Below are 12760 nucleotides of genomic sequence, written 5' to 3'. Positions count from 1 at the left end.
GTATTTCTAATCTGTGTGTATATATACATACACATGCGTTATTGTAGACTCTAAGATAATGATAAAACTTAAAGTTTTTAAGCACATACTATGCCAGGCAGGACTAGCTGCATAATCCGTGGCCATGCAAAAGGAAAACATGGGGCTTCTTCTTCCAAGATTATTAAGAATTTCAAGACAGCAACAGCAGAGCATTAAACCAAATGTGAGCCTTTTCACCTTCTGAGCCTCATGGCACTACGCAGGCTGCATGCCCACGCAGCCAGCCCTGCTGCCAGGCACTGCTCTAAAAATCGTATGTGTATTCATTTATTCAGTCTTCACAGCAGCCTGATGAGATAGGGGTAGATGAGGAAACGAAGGCAGGGGGAGGTTAAGTAACTGCCAAAGGTCACAGTGTTTAATTGCCATCGTTGAGAAAAATACCACCTGTCTGGTGGACATTGTTGTGACGTCCACACAGAGAATGATGATGGTTCCCTCCGGGAGAACCCTCAGGAGGATGCCCTGGTGGCCCCTCGGCTGGGCCACGTTTGTGCTGTCCTCAGCGAGTTGGTACATGAGGTTTCAGCGCCCAGGATGCCCCTCCTTCCTTCCCTGTGCTTCGGTTCAAGCCCCTCTCCTCTCGGGAGCCGCTGGAGCAGAGAGAGAAGCCAGGCTGACATCCACCCCCGCCAACCAGACCTTCTCAGGGCCCTGTGTGGAGTCAGGCCCGCCCCCAGCCTGGCCGTGGGGATTACGTCGAGCCTCCAGAGCTTATCTTCTCAAGGCTTGCTAACAACCAATCCTATAAGGCTAGTGAGAACATTTTCTTTAACTCTTTCTCCACAACATTACAATAGCTTGTGATAGACTATCTCACCCACCAGACTGAGAGGCCTCGAGAGCAGACACTATATCTGAATCTTCATTATGTCTTCAATGCTTATCATTCTCTTGAAAGAATTCTTTTTAGGCTCTGGACCTTTTTTCTGGAAAATCTTGCCTCATCCTCACTTCCCCTATTCATTCCTCAGGTGTCAGCTCAGACATCATCTCCTCCTCCGGGAAGCCTTCCCTGACCTCCACCTCCAGGTTGAGTTTAGTGCCTCTTCTGGGCTTTCACACTCCCGTTGCTCCCCCATCATAATACTGCCTCCCTGGGTTCATCACCCCAACCAGGCTATGAATGTCTTGAGGGTACGGACCAGTTCTATCTTATTACGGTGTCTGGGACACAGCACATTCTCAATGTTTGTTTGAATGAACAAATGAATGACTGAATAAAAGTAAATGTCAAGTATTAGTTAGAACTCCAGGCTCTTTGTGGCCCTCAGCAAAGGGCTGGGCACACAATGGGTACTTATGTAAACTTATGAAACGGTCGAAAACCAAGGACAACTCCATAATTTCTGCTAAGAAGAGGCAGCAATTGGGTAGGGGGTGGATGGTCGGGCATTCCCCTTGACAGCACGATGGGAAAGTAAGGATCCCAGGTGTGCCAGGGAGAGTTAGCATGGGAGTATGGGGGAACGGTGGCCTGGGCCAGAGGTCGGCAAACCAGGGCTCATGGGCCAAATCCAGCCATGTATTTGCGTGGTCTGTGAGCTAAGAATATTTTTTTATGTTTTTAATGGTTGAAAAATAGGAAAAGAAGAATATTTTGTGGCACGTGTGAATTATATTGAAATTCATGTTTGTGTCCACAGTGCCACTGGAACATGGCCACACCCACTCGTTTACACAGTGCGGTTGTGCACCGTTTCAGCAGCAGTCGTTGTGACAGACACTGAGCGTCTGCAAAGCCTGAAATATTTACTATCTGGCCCTTGACAGAAAACATTCATCAACCTCTGGCCTCTGCCATCTTACCTGGAGGAAGAAGGGAATGTGCGGCCCGCTGGCCACAAGGTGTCAGCATTTCACAGCAGTGGATTCAACCCTGTGAGCTCCTCTAGGAAACCACAGCTGGGAGCTGGCGCTGGAGCTCCTCCCAGTCCGGCTGGATCCCGCAAGGAGGGTACGGGACTGGTTTGAGAAGCCCAGTGGCTTGGTGCAGGTTGGCAGGCCTTTCTAGATATGCTCTTTCTTTGTTTTTGGTTTAATTTGTGTTTTATATATGAGGGATTCTCCAAACAAACTAAAATAGTTAAGTTTACCCAAAACTATAAATCAAGAACAGCTGTGGGCCTTTTGCACAGCCAGGTGGGACTGTGGCCCTCTTCCACACCTGGAACCAATAAACCCATGGAGCCAAGGTAGGGACTGGTGTGCAAGAGGCAGTGTGGCTCATACATGGCACCTCTGGACGGTTTTCTCTGTCTTCTCTCAAAACTCGGTCCTGGAAACTTGCTCCGGGTGGACAGCCATGGAGCCCTGGGTGCCAACTACTCAATGTGAAGGTGGGAAGTGTACAGGGAGGGAGCAAGGAGGAGAAGCCAGGAGAGGCTGTCCCAAGAGGGAAATGGTACAGCCGCCAATATGACACACCACCTGAAGCACCTCGGGTGATAGAGCCCCTCCCACACGTCAGCCATGGTGCTAAGTGCTTTACTCCCCAGGACCTGCCCATTCTGAAGACGGTCCTCTCATCACATGCCTCAGCTGAGATCACAGCAAGCAGCGTGCCCCCACCCCACCCTAAATCTGCCAGTTCCCCCAGGACCTTCCTCGCTCACCCCCAGGCCTCCTGCACGGTAAACATCCATTGAATGAGCACATGGATACTGACTACCGTGGTGAAGTGCCCTTCCTGGTCTAACCCCTCCACTTCCAGGAAGAGATGGACCCGGGAGTCCACGCTGCATGCAGGAAGTGAGAATCACAAGCCACAGTTCTTGGTTCTTAGCACGGGCTGGGCTCTCTCCGTTGCTGGTACCCAGGGGACCATGGCCTCTGTGGCCACACTGCCTGTTCTTGCCTTTTCCCCCTCCAGGCTTCTCACTCACTTGCTGGCTCCCGTGGCAGGTCCAAGCCAGTCTCCGATGTGACACCTGTCCCTGGAGATGCTCTTTGGAGGCTGCAGACAATGCCTAACTCCTAGCCACCTTTCTATTGAAAACTTGCCCCCAGCTGGCTGTCACTTGCAGAGGCCACATGACAGTGCTCTAGGAGGGTCTGGACAATCAGATTCTAGTCCTTCCCATAACTTGCTGGTGACCTTGGAAAAATTTCTTAACTTCAAGGCCTATCTCTTCCTCCCATGCTTTTGTGTTAGTGTTTTGAACGGAAGTGTGCAGACAGGGTCTTCCCTGAGCAGCCTGGAGGCCTGGGCCCACCCATTCTGGGGCAATGGGAGATGAAGACGGTCCCCCCAGGGACACACAATGAAAGAAGGAGCTTTCCCAGAGGAATGGGTTGGGTCAGGAAGGCCTTTTGATAAACCCAGTGCTTACAAAATTAAAGAGCAGACAGCAGGATCCTGTTTGGCTTCCAGGTAGTCTCAGAAGCCAAGAACAACACGGAAAGGGTCCTGATCGATTCTGGAGGCCCTGACACCCCCTACATTGATCAGCCTGGTGTATTCTCTCTATCAAGTGACTGTCAAGTTTTTAATCATTTAACAACTAGGTGTTGGGCAGATACAGGCCTGCAGGCCCAGGAGCCCCAAGGACGGAACGGGTACGTACTGTGCCATTGGCAGCACATGCTGCCGGAGTGGGTACCAGGAAGCAGGGCCTTCCTCGATTCATAGCTGAAAAGGCAAAGGTTCGCAGGGAAGGTGAGAAGTTCAGGGCATCCTAACTTTTCTAGGCCTTCTGGCTGATACAGAGACTTCTCAGCCTAAGAACACTCTCCGCCTGCACCTGCCACCTCTCAACCTTAAGGTGCGCGTCCTTGCAAACCTTGTTCTGGTTCAGCTCGCTGAGTCTGGGGCGCTTGCGCCGCACCAAAGCTCCCGCCACTGAAACAGCAGTGCAGATGATCGCGGTGACAGCCGCTGGGTCCTCCAGGCAGGGAGGCTGACTGGTGCACAGCCAGATGACAAACTGTATGCACAGTGCACGGTGGGGCTAATTAGCTGCTGAGGGGCCTTTGCGGGTGTTCACTCAGAGCGTGGTCCTGCTGCTCCAGGTAGCAGCTCCCACCTGGCCCGACCTGAGGAGCGTGGAAGACTCTCTGCCGTCGGCCCTGGCTGCCTTCTGAGGTGGGGACACTGCTGGGCACACACAGGTACGTCCAAGGATGTTTTCCACGCAGGACTGAACTGAAGGAAGGGGACGGACTGGGAGGAAATGCGATAGGGCACTGAGTGGAGTAAGGCAAGATGTGTGCGCGTAAACACACCTGTTCTGGGGGGTGGGGGTGGGGACCAGGTGGTACTGAGCTCACAAGGTAACTGGGACAGGGATGGAAGGTGCTGTTGTGTCAGTCACAGAAAGCACAGCCTTGGACAGGCCGGCCGGCCCTTGGAGCCAAAGCACTGTTTTAGGGGGACGCACGGAAAGCACTCTGGGGCCCTTCAGGGCTGCCAAGCAGAGTCCTCCTTCTCCGCTGGAGTGACTGACCTCTCCCCTTCACCCTGGAGGACATCTGACGTCTGCAGACATTTTTCCAAAGCATTAAGTACAGTAACTGGCAATAGTAGGCGCTCAATAAATTAAAAAGGAAAAAGCAGCATACTAAAAGGGGGGAAAAAAGCCCACTCCCCCTCTGGCCTGTTTTTTCCCACGTCTCAAGGCTGCCTTTTTGTCTAGACTTTCTATTAGGTTCTGCACAGACAGAGGGCCACGGTGTTAGCAGAGGCTGTTTTGAAAGCCTCTGCTAGGATCTGAAGGATCAGGACTAGGACCAACCACACCTGAGGACGGACACCTGGCAAGAGACTGGGAAGTTCTGCCAGATCTCAAGGGGAAGCCTCCAGCGCCATGTGGAGTCCCATGCTTCCTGTCCCTGTGGGGCAGGATCCAGGGTGGCGGCAGCCCCAGGGACTCAGCCCTCGGGCGCCTCTGCTCCTAGGAAGTCAGCCTCCCCAAGCAGCCACACCAGCTGTGGACACCCAACCTGCAGACGCCAGACTCAGAAAGAGGGCAGCTTGCTCATGGTGGTGGGACGGGGGCAGCGAAGCCAGCCCCACACCGAGCGCTCTCATCCCTCTTCCTCCCCAGCCCTTCTGCCACTCCCAGCCTTGTGCAAGCTGCTGCAGAGGAACCAAGGGCATGATCCACCCTTGAACTTGCAATCCAACTGGGAAGGCCAGATGTACCCTTGAGATTTGATGAGGGAATATTTCGAGAAGGGAGTGCAAGTGCTGGAACAGAGGGCAGACGCGCTAAGGACTGAGGAGCAGAGAAGCGGAATAGAGTGGGCTTGTGCTCAGGCAGACAGAGGAACCGTAGGAGCTGCATGTTAGGACTTCAGGATCCCTGGCAATCTCTGGACTACTGACTCTTCACAAGCACCTCAGGGATGGAGGGGGACTGAGGCCGTCTTGTCCAAACCCCAGTAAGGGGAGGAGGAGGCTGGGACCTCGGCGGGAGGGGCCTCCCAGGCCAGCACTCTTTCTCCTTCCACTGTGCTCACCTCCCACCCTCTGTTCCTAAGAAGGAAGTGGCATGACCCCACCTTGGCACACGGAGAAACTGGGCCAGGGAGGAGGCTTGGCTCAAGGCTGCAGTGACATGGAACTTCCAGTCTGGACCCTCCTCCATGTCAGGTCAGGGAGGGACCTGGGCCTGCTTTGGGGCAGAAGAAGGGGAGAGGGACAGAGGCTGCTTGTCTTGCAGAAGAGGCACCAGAAGCCCTCGCAGCAGAATCGCTTGGGAGCTGGTTCCTCCCTGGCCTCCTCCCATGTTCCCAGAGAGGTCCCCTCTCCCCATTGATGGTGATCTCCTTCCCCCATTGCAATTCACCCACCTTGTGTTCCACACTGTCAAGGTGACCGCTTGGCGCTGAGGTGCAGCGCCACCACACCCCCCAGTTTTCCATCTCTCCCTCCCTTCCCTTCCAGAATAAGCATGTGCCACATTGCCAGGCCTTGGTGTGTAAGGAAGCACTTCCCAGAAAGTGTTTAATCCTCACAAAAGCTCAGGGAGGTGGGTCAGGGTCTAACCTCAGGATGAACAGGGGAGCCCTGGGAACCAGGATCATCCGCCTCCCCCCCCCAACCCCCGCCTCCACCAGGTTCTTCTCCAACGACCGCACTGTGCTGTCCATTTCCTGCTCTTCAAAGGACCTCTGGTCCACCTCAGTGCAGCCCCCCATCCCCCACCAGCCTCCCGCTAACACCTGGGCCCCTCCCCCAGGTGCTGCTGGTGCCCCAGGATTTTGCAGAAGGAAAGACACAGGACAAGTGTTTCATTCAAAAGTGAGAGGCTGAGCGGCCGAGGGGCCTGGTGCTTTCACGGGTTCACGGCATTGGCTCTGACCCCCAGCACTCCCCCAGGGGCCCTGCTCGCTGAGCCTGCAGGTCAGCGGCTTCTCTGGTGTGCATTCACGAACCCTCTCCTCGGACACCCCAGTCACCCCAGTGGGGAGGGAGCAATGTATGGTTTAGGTAGATCTCTGGCCTGGCGCTGTGGCCTTAGGCCCCTTGGAGAGGCCTAGGCCCGTTGGAGAGGCCGAGGGCCCTAAACACGGCCTGACTTTTGGCAGGGGGCCAAGGCTGGTCTTTGGCTAAAATGTAACTAGAGAAGGGACCTAAGTCCTGGCAGGTGAAGGGGATTACAGGACCACCTCAGGTGGCAGGTGGGGGTGGGGAGGGCAAGTGCTCCTGTCCAGCGGGCCCAGCCTCCCACACCACTGAAACCCAATCCTTGGCCAAGCTCTCTCCTGGCCTTGGGCTGCAAATCAAGGCACGTTAAGGGGAGGGAACAGCCCCAGGGAAAGGCACAAAGAGAAACTGGTAATGGCTTGCAGCAGGGCAACAGCCAAGGAGGCCTGGACCCCCAGGGCAGAGAGTGCCCAGATGGGGCAGAGGGAGGGAAAGGAAGGGGACCTCAGGACAAGGGCTAGTCAACAGTGTCAAGTTCTCCCTCTGTCTCCCAGTGAGAGAGCTTCCCCTTGATCCATTCCGAGTCTAGTGCAGGAGTCTGTTGGCACCAACCGAAGGCTCCAGGAGCCAGTGACCTGGTTTACTGAGCATCTTCTACATTCAGTTCAGAGGCTAGAGCAAGACTCGGTCCCTGGCTCAAAGCCCTGTCTTCTTCCCTTTTATTCCACCAAACCTGGGGGCGGGGGGATGGGGGTGGGCAGAAACACCAGGAAGCCCAGGGAAAGAGAAGTCAGGGGGCCGGGGCTGCCCTGGAGACCCTGTCACACTAAGGCATAAGGATACGGGCTCACCCCATCTGGGGCCCTGCAGGGCGAGGCTGGCCCAGTGAGAGAAGGGGGTCAGGCATAAAAGAGAGTGGACACTAGTCGAGCTTCCACTTCATGTAAACAAGGAGGAGCGGCCCCTGCCCAGCCGCCGACAGTCTTGTGGAGGCGTGTGGCTGCCTTGAGTCTCGGCAACCCCTCACATCTGGGATTCGGGGTCCTTGAGGCCAGGATGGAGGCTGCTGGGCAGGAGGACGGTGGGGGTCTGATGTGCAAACTGGCGCAGTTTCACCTGTGCTCTCCACAGGACAGGACAGCGGGGCGCCCACAGGTCCTGCCACCGCTGGCCCGAGGCTCAGGAAATCACACAGTTGCTGTTCTTGGCAGAACTGGGACTTGTTTTACCTGCAGAGACAAGGGACACAGGGGGGGAAGGATGTAAGGGACGTGCTCAGCGGACTTGCCGCCAGCCCCTGTCCTGCGCATGCGCACTGCCCACAGCTCAGTGGCCGGGACCACAGGCTCGGGGAGGCGGTTTTCACATGCAGGGTGGAGGGAATACATTTCATGGAAAGGAAGGGGGAGAGGGCTACGTTCCTGCAGGCCAGAGAAGCACAGGTCTCCTCTCCCCAGGCCCCTTCCATACACTCCCACTTTTTTATAATCCCCAGCGAAGGCTGGAGACTTCTTTGGCTTGATGCCTGCTCTTGAGGCCGACGCTGACGCCTCTGGGCCTGCCTGCTGTCCATGTTCTCCTGGCGCGAGCGCTGGCTGTGTCTCCCCCAGGTGGAAGCTCTGAGCTCCGTCCTGCCAGCTCCTCTCTGCACTGCAAGGGCCGGGCCAGCTCCCTGGCGCTCACTCCACCTTCCCACATCACTTTGTGAATTTCATTAAGGTGGCGGCTGCCTCTTCTCCTGGGCCAGGAGCAAGAGAGACACCGGACAGGCCCGAGCAGGATCCCTCCCCGCCGCCCTGCTCCATTTAGCCACTCCTCGGGGCTTTCTCCAAGTCCAGCAGAGCTCCTTGGAGACTGTGCTGACAGCATTTAGAGCCTAGAGGGGGCGGGAGGGGAGCCGATGGCTGTGCCCCCTCCCTCCCCAAGGGCTCCCAGGGTCCAGAAGCTCGGCCATCTTCCCTGGCGGTGCAGAGGCTGCCCGGGTCCCCTCGCTGCTGCAATGGACATGTCGTCCCCACTACCTCTCCTCAGGGGCTCCTTTTTATTTGCTCGGCCTGCTGAGCAGACGCCAAGCTCCTCCGCCAAGGCAGCAGCCGTTTGGAGGCAGGTAAACGAAACTAGCTCCGGATCGGGAGTGGGACAGGCAGGGGTGCCGAGCAGCCGACTTCCCAGGCCTGCACGGCCCGGAGGGCAGGAATGCCCACCCTTGTGCTTGTTTGATGAGGCTGGATGAAAGCCCGGGGAGACCCTTTACGCCCGGAACTCGTCTTCACGCCACAGGCAGACAAGCCGGTTCAGGGAAAAGTCTTTGTGCTCCATCGTTCCTTTAGTGTGTGGGGAGGGGGAGCCCATCGCACGCAGGTGTTTGGCCAGGCCCCGGGGAGAATCAGACCTGCCCCGGTGACCAGGGAAGAATCCAGGAACAGCCAACATTTTTTTGCAAACTATCTGTAGCATGGATGCCTGGAGGAGGCTTACGAGAGAAAGGCACACTTCAAAGGGAGGTCACGGAGGAGTGAGCCTGAAATTGCGGTGGGAAGTAGGAGTCAGCGAGAAGGAAGGGCTGCAGGGGGCACATGGCCTGGGGGAGGGAGGGAGGGAGGGAGGAGGGGACACTGATATGAGTACATGACCAGGACAAGGAGCTCTACCTTTCTTCAGGTTTCAGGGCTGCACCTTCACTGTTTCTGGAATATTCTTCCCCTGGAAGTCCAACTGGCTCTCTCCCTCCCTCCATTCAAGTCTCTGCTCAAATGCCCCTTTGTCAGAGGCCTTTCCCGATCCCCCTTTATTAAAGGGTCTTTGCCCTCCCCGCCCTCTCTCTGCAGTGTGGGGTGCACTCCATAAGGGCAGGGACTTGCTTGTGTTCACTGCTGCGTCAGGAGCTTAGAACAGTGCCTGGTGCAGAGCAGACTTCGCGTAGATATACATTTGTCGAGTTAAATGAATGATCAGGCAGTGGCAGGCTACTGGAGGTTTATACCGACACCAACAATAGCAAGTGCAATCTCGGTGTCAACAGGGGGTGACATATGCACCCTCACTCACCTAGATGGCGACGCAAGCCCTGGCTAGGCCCAAGAGCAACCAGAATGGCAGGGGGGTTGTGACACCCTCTATGTGCCTCTCTCCGAGAGCTGGTGGGGTGAGTTCCTCGAAGGAGGCTCCCTCGGCTCCCCAACCTGTGCCGTGTACCTGGACCGTGGCTCAGATTTAGAACCCGGGACTACAGCTGGAGTCAGGACCCACACTCCTCAGGACTGACCGTGAATTTTGAAATTCTGCTTTGACAAGAAAGCTCGAGCCAACTTAGCCAGGAACTGGGGGCCCACAGGTCCCTTATGGAACCCTGAACCTCAGAAGCACACTCCCCAACCTTCCGTCCCAGACGGGAGAGAGATGTGAGACCTCCAGCCTCCAGGGATGACAGAGGTGAGCCCGGAGTCACCAGATCCAGGAGCCTAGCAGCCACGTCGCCAGAAGCCAGGCCACACTGCCAGCCAGGTTGTCCCGTCCACACGTGAATCAGGGGAACCCAAGAGAGTTTGGGAAAGGGAGCTGCCACTGGAGTTACCTCGAAGAACAGAGGGAAGAAAAACGTGGGCCCGGAGGACCTGGGAAGGTAGTGGCCCAGGGGTCAGCGGAGCGGACCACTCTCCTCTTCCTCTGCTGGGGGGACGCCAGGGGGGAGGTGATCACTAACTAGTCAGGCTTCTGGCCCTTCCAGTTTCTGAAGACGCAGGGAAATGCTGCCAGCCCCAACCCTCCGGCACAGGCTTCCTGCTTCACGCAGGGCCCTGGGGGGCAGGGGGCCGTGCCGACCTTTTCTCACTCTGGGACCGTGGTGGACACAGGGCTCGCCTCCTGTCTGAGAAGTGACGTCACCAGGCAGGGTGGGTGTGAGTTCGGTGCGGAAGCACTTCGCACCACGTCCGCCCAGCACAGGTGCTCAGCGCCAGCCTGCGCCTTTCCTGCCTCTCTCTAACCGTAACCATGCCCAAGAGCGTTGGCCATTGCTCAGTGATTGCCCTGGGCGAGCTGGGAGGGGCTTCAGGATGTCACCCGGAACCTCCTTCCCCAGCCTGGCAGCCCCGAGTCACAGTAATCTGCTGCTCTGGGGACTGTCCACATGGGAAACACTCAGGGCGCTTGTTTAAAACTCAGATTCCTGGGCCCAGCCCAGTGCTACAGAGCCCTCCCTGCATTTTAGCAAGGCTCTTCGGGGACCACCGTTCCCTGAGGAAGGGAGCTCTACCCTGGGGGGCAGGTCTGGCGCTCCCTGATGGATTCTCCGCCCGAGGTGCAAAGGTGCAGAGTGCACCCGGGGCAGGAGCAAGTTCTCGGTGGAGGGAAACACCGGAAGGAAAAGGTGCTCAGCTTCCACCAGTAGAGGGGGCTGTGGGCCTTCATACCATCAGGGAGCACCGCCCACTCCACCCCGCCCGCCCCGCCCCCCAACCTTGGCAATCCCAGACCCAAAGGAAGGGATTGCTGAAGGTCCTCCCAAAGACCACACTTGGGTTTGCAACATTTGCATGTTTCACAGCTATACACTTCTTATTGCGCAATTTTACAGGCTGCCCGCGCTCAGCTTTTCTGTTTCTCCTTCACCTGCCCTGTCACCGGCCCATGCTCTCCCCGTTGCCAAGAAGGCAGCAGAGACAGGAAGGGCAGGGTCAGAATCAGAGCTCAAAGGGACCTTGGGATCCCTCCCTGGCTCACCCCCTCTCTTCTGGACCAGGAAATGGCCCTGGGGCGGGGTGAAAGGGTGTGTCCAGCAGGTGGGGAGCAAGAGCCTGTCTCTAGATGCGGGCCCGAGGGTGGCAGCAAAGTGATTTCCTCCCGGCTGACAATTGCAAGTGCACCGGGATTACTAGTGCCAGCCCTTGTGCGTGTGTGTGTGTGTGTGTGTGTGTGTTGGGGGGCGGGGGCGGTCCCCATGCTGTCAGGGGCCTGGCCCTCTGGCATGCAGAGTCCTAGTGAGGTGGCTCCCGGGGACTGAGAGGAGGCACTAAGACAGCCCAGCTGGAGGAGAGGAGTTCCTGCTTCTTGCTCCGCCTTTGAGGGAAGAAAACAGCAGAGAGGGAGAGGAAAGGTCTCCTTAGGGACTGGAATGTCAGACCCTCGGGTACTGGGTGCTCACCCAGGTGGGCAGAGGCTGTGTCGGACGAGGCCACTCTGTGTTTCTTCTAAGGGATGAAGAGGGATAGTGGGATCTTGTTGGGCACCCCTTTATGTGACTCTTGAGTTTGCTGTCCTCTCTCCCTCTTTTCTCACTCTCTCTCTGAGTGTCGCACTCTCCCCGGGTGGCAAGCCCTCCAGAGTCCAGGGCACAGTCCAGGTCGGCTTGGCTGGCTGCCGAGCACCATGCGAGTGGTGCGACGGAGCAGGGACTGTCCAAGTCATCCGAGCAGGGAGCCGGACGCTGAGAGACGCGTGAAAGGCAGCGAGAAGGGACAAGACAATGGACCTTTCGTTTCTATGGAAACAGCATCTCAGGGTGAGGGGCTGAAGGAGGAAAAAGCTTCCACTTCACCTCCATCAGGACTTGAGAAATGGCCCCTTTTGTGGTTGGGCTTGCCCCTCCCCCTCCCTTCCCTGCCAGGTGTTCACCATGGCAACCCTGCCTCCAAAAAGAGGTGCAAAGCAGCCGCAGCATCTGGTGCTGGGGGAGCCAGGGAGCCCCGGGGAGATGGGACTGGGCTGGTCACCCCTTGTCCTGATAGGACACAGGCCCTCGCCTGGTGTGAGTCCTCACCCCAATACTACGTAGTGACATACTGTGCCTGGGGACCCCTAAATTCACCTGTCCAAGCCTCCATCTGCCCCCACCGAGGTGGCTGTGAGGGCCAAGTGAGAGAGAAAGCTCCTAGTGAAGGAGCTCAATAAACGCTTCTTGGCCCAACAGCAGCACGGCACCGGTGCGGCGCTGTGCCCACATTCACCGAGACCCCCCAAGCCTGCCCTAACTGTAAGAAGCACAGAGCACGTCAGGCTCTGTAGTGGGGCTGTGGAGGGGGTGGAAGGGAAGGAAATTAAGATCCTTGCACTCAGGCCACTCCCTACCAGGTCAAAGCTGGGGCTGCGGGTGACGCGGGAGTCCTGGAAGGGCTCAGGTTGCCCAGGGCATGACCTCAGGGCCTGCCGTCACTGCCCGGCTGGCCATGGAGCCGGGGCCCACAGCCACAGAGGGAGGGAGAGATCCCCACACGGAAACCTTTCAGACTCGGAGATGATGCTGACATGAGAAAAGGCGCCAGCAGTAGTCTTGGCTGTCGCCGCCAGCCTCTGGAAAAGCTACCCTGGAAACTGCTCCGGAGAGAGAGAGAGAGAAAGGCCAGGACCTCT

The 12760-nt window shown here is 57.1% G+C and overlaps 1 protein-coding gene across 1 annotated transcript in view; it reads right to left on the bottom strand.

The window, feature by feature from the left end:
* Positions 1–5946: 5946 nt before the first annotated feature.
* Positions 5947–12760, bottom strand: part of FAM83F (family with sequence similarity 83 member F) — a 28423-nt gene continuing 21609 nt past the window's right edge. The window contains exon 5 of the mRNA XM_028532781.2: positions 5947–7641. Coding sequence (XP_028388582.1) covers positions 7592–7641 — 50 coding nt within the window. The 3' untranslated portion in view covers positions 5947–7591. The remainder of the gene's footprint in view (positions 7642–12760) is intronic.

This window comes from Phyllostomus discolor, chromosome 2 (assembly GCF_004126475.2).
Source record: "Phyllostomus discolor isolate MPI-MPIP mPhyDis1 chromosome 2, mPhyDis1.pri.v3, whole genome shotgun sequence".
Lineage (NCBI taxonomy): Eukaryota > Metazoa > Chordata > Mammalia > Chiroptera > Phyllostomidae > Phyllostomus > Phyllostomus discolor.
Note: the sequence above shows the minus strand (reverse complement) of the source record. Positions and strands in the feature narration are given on the sequence as shown.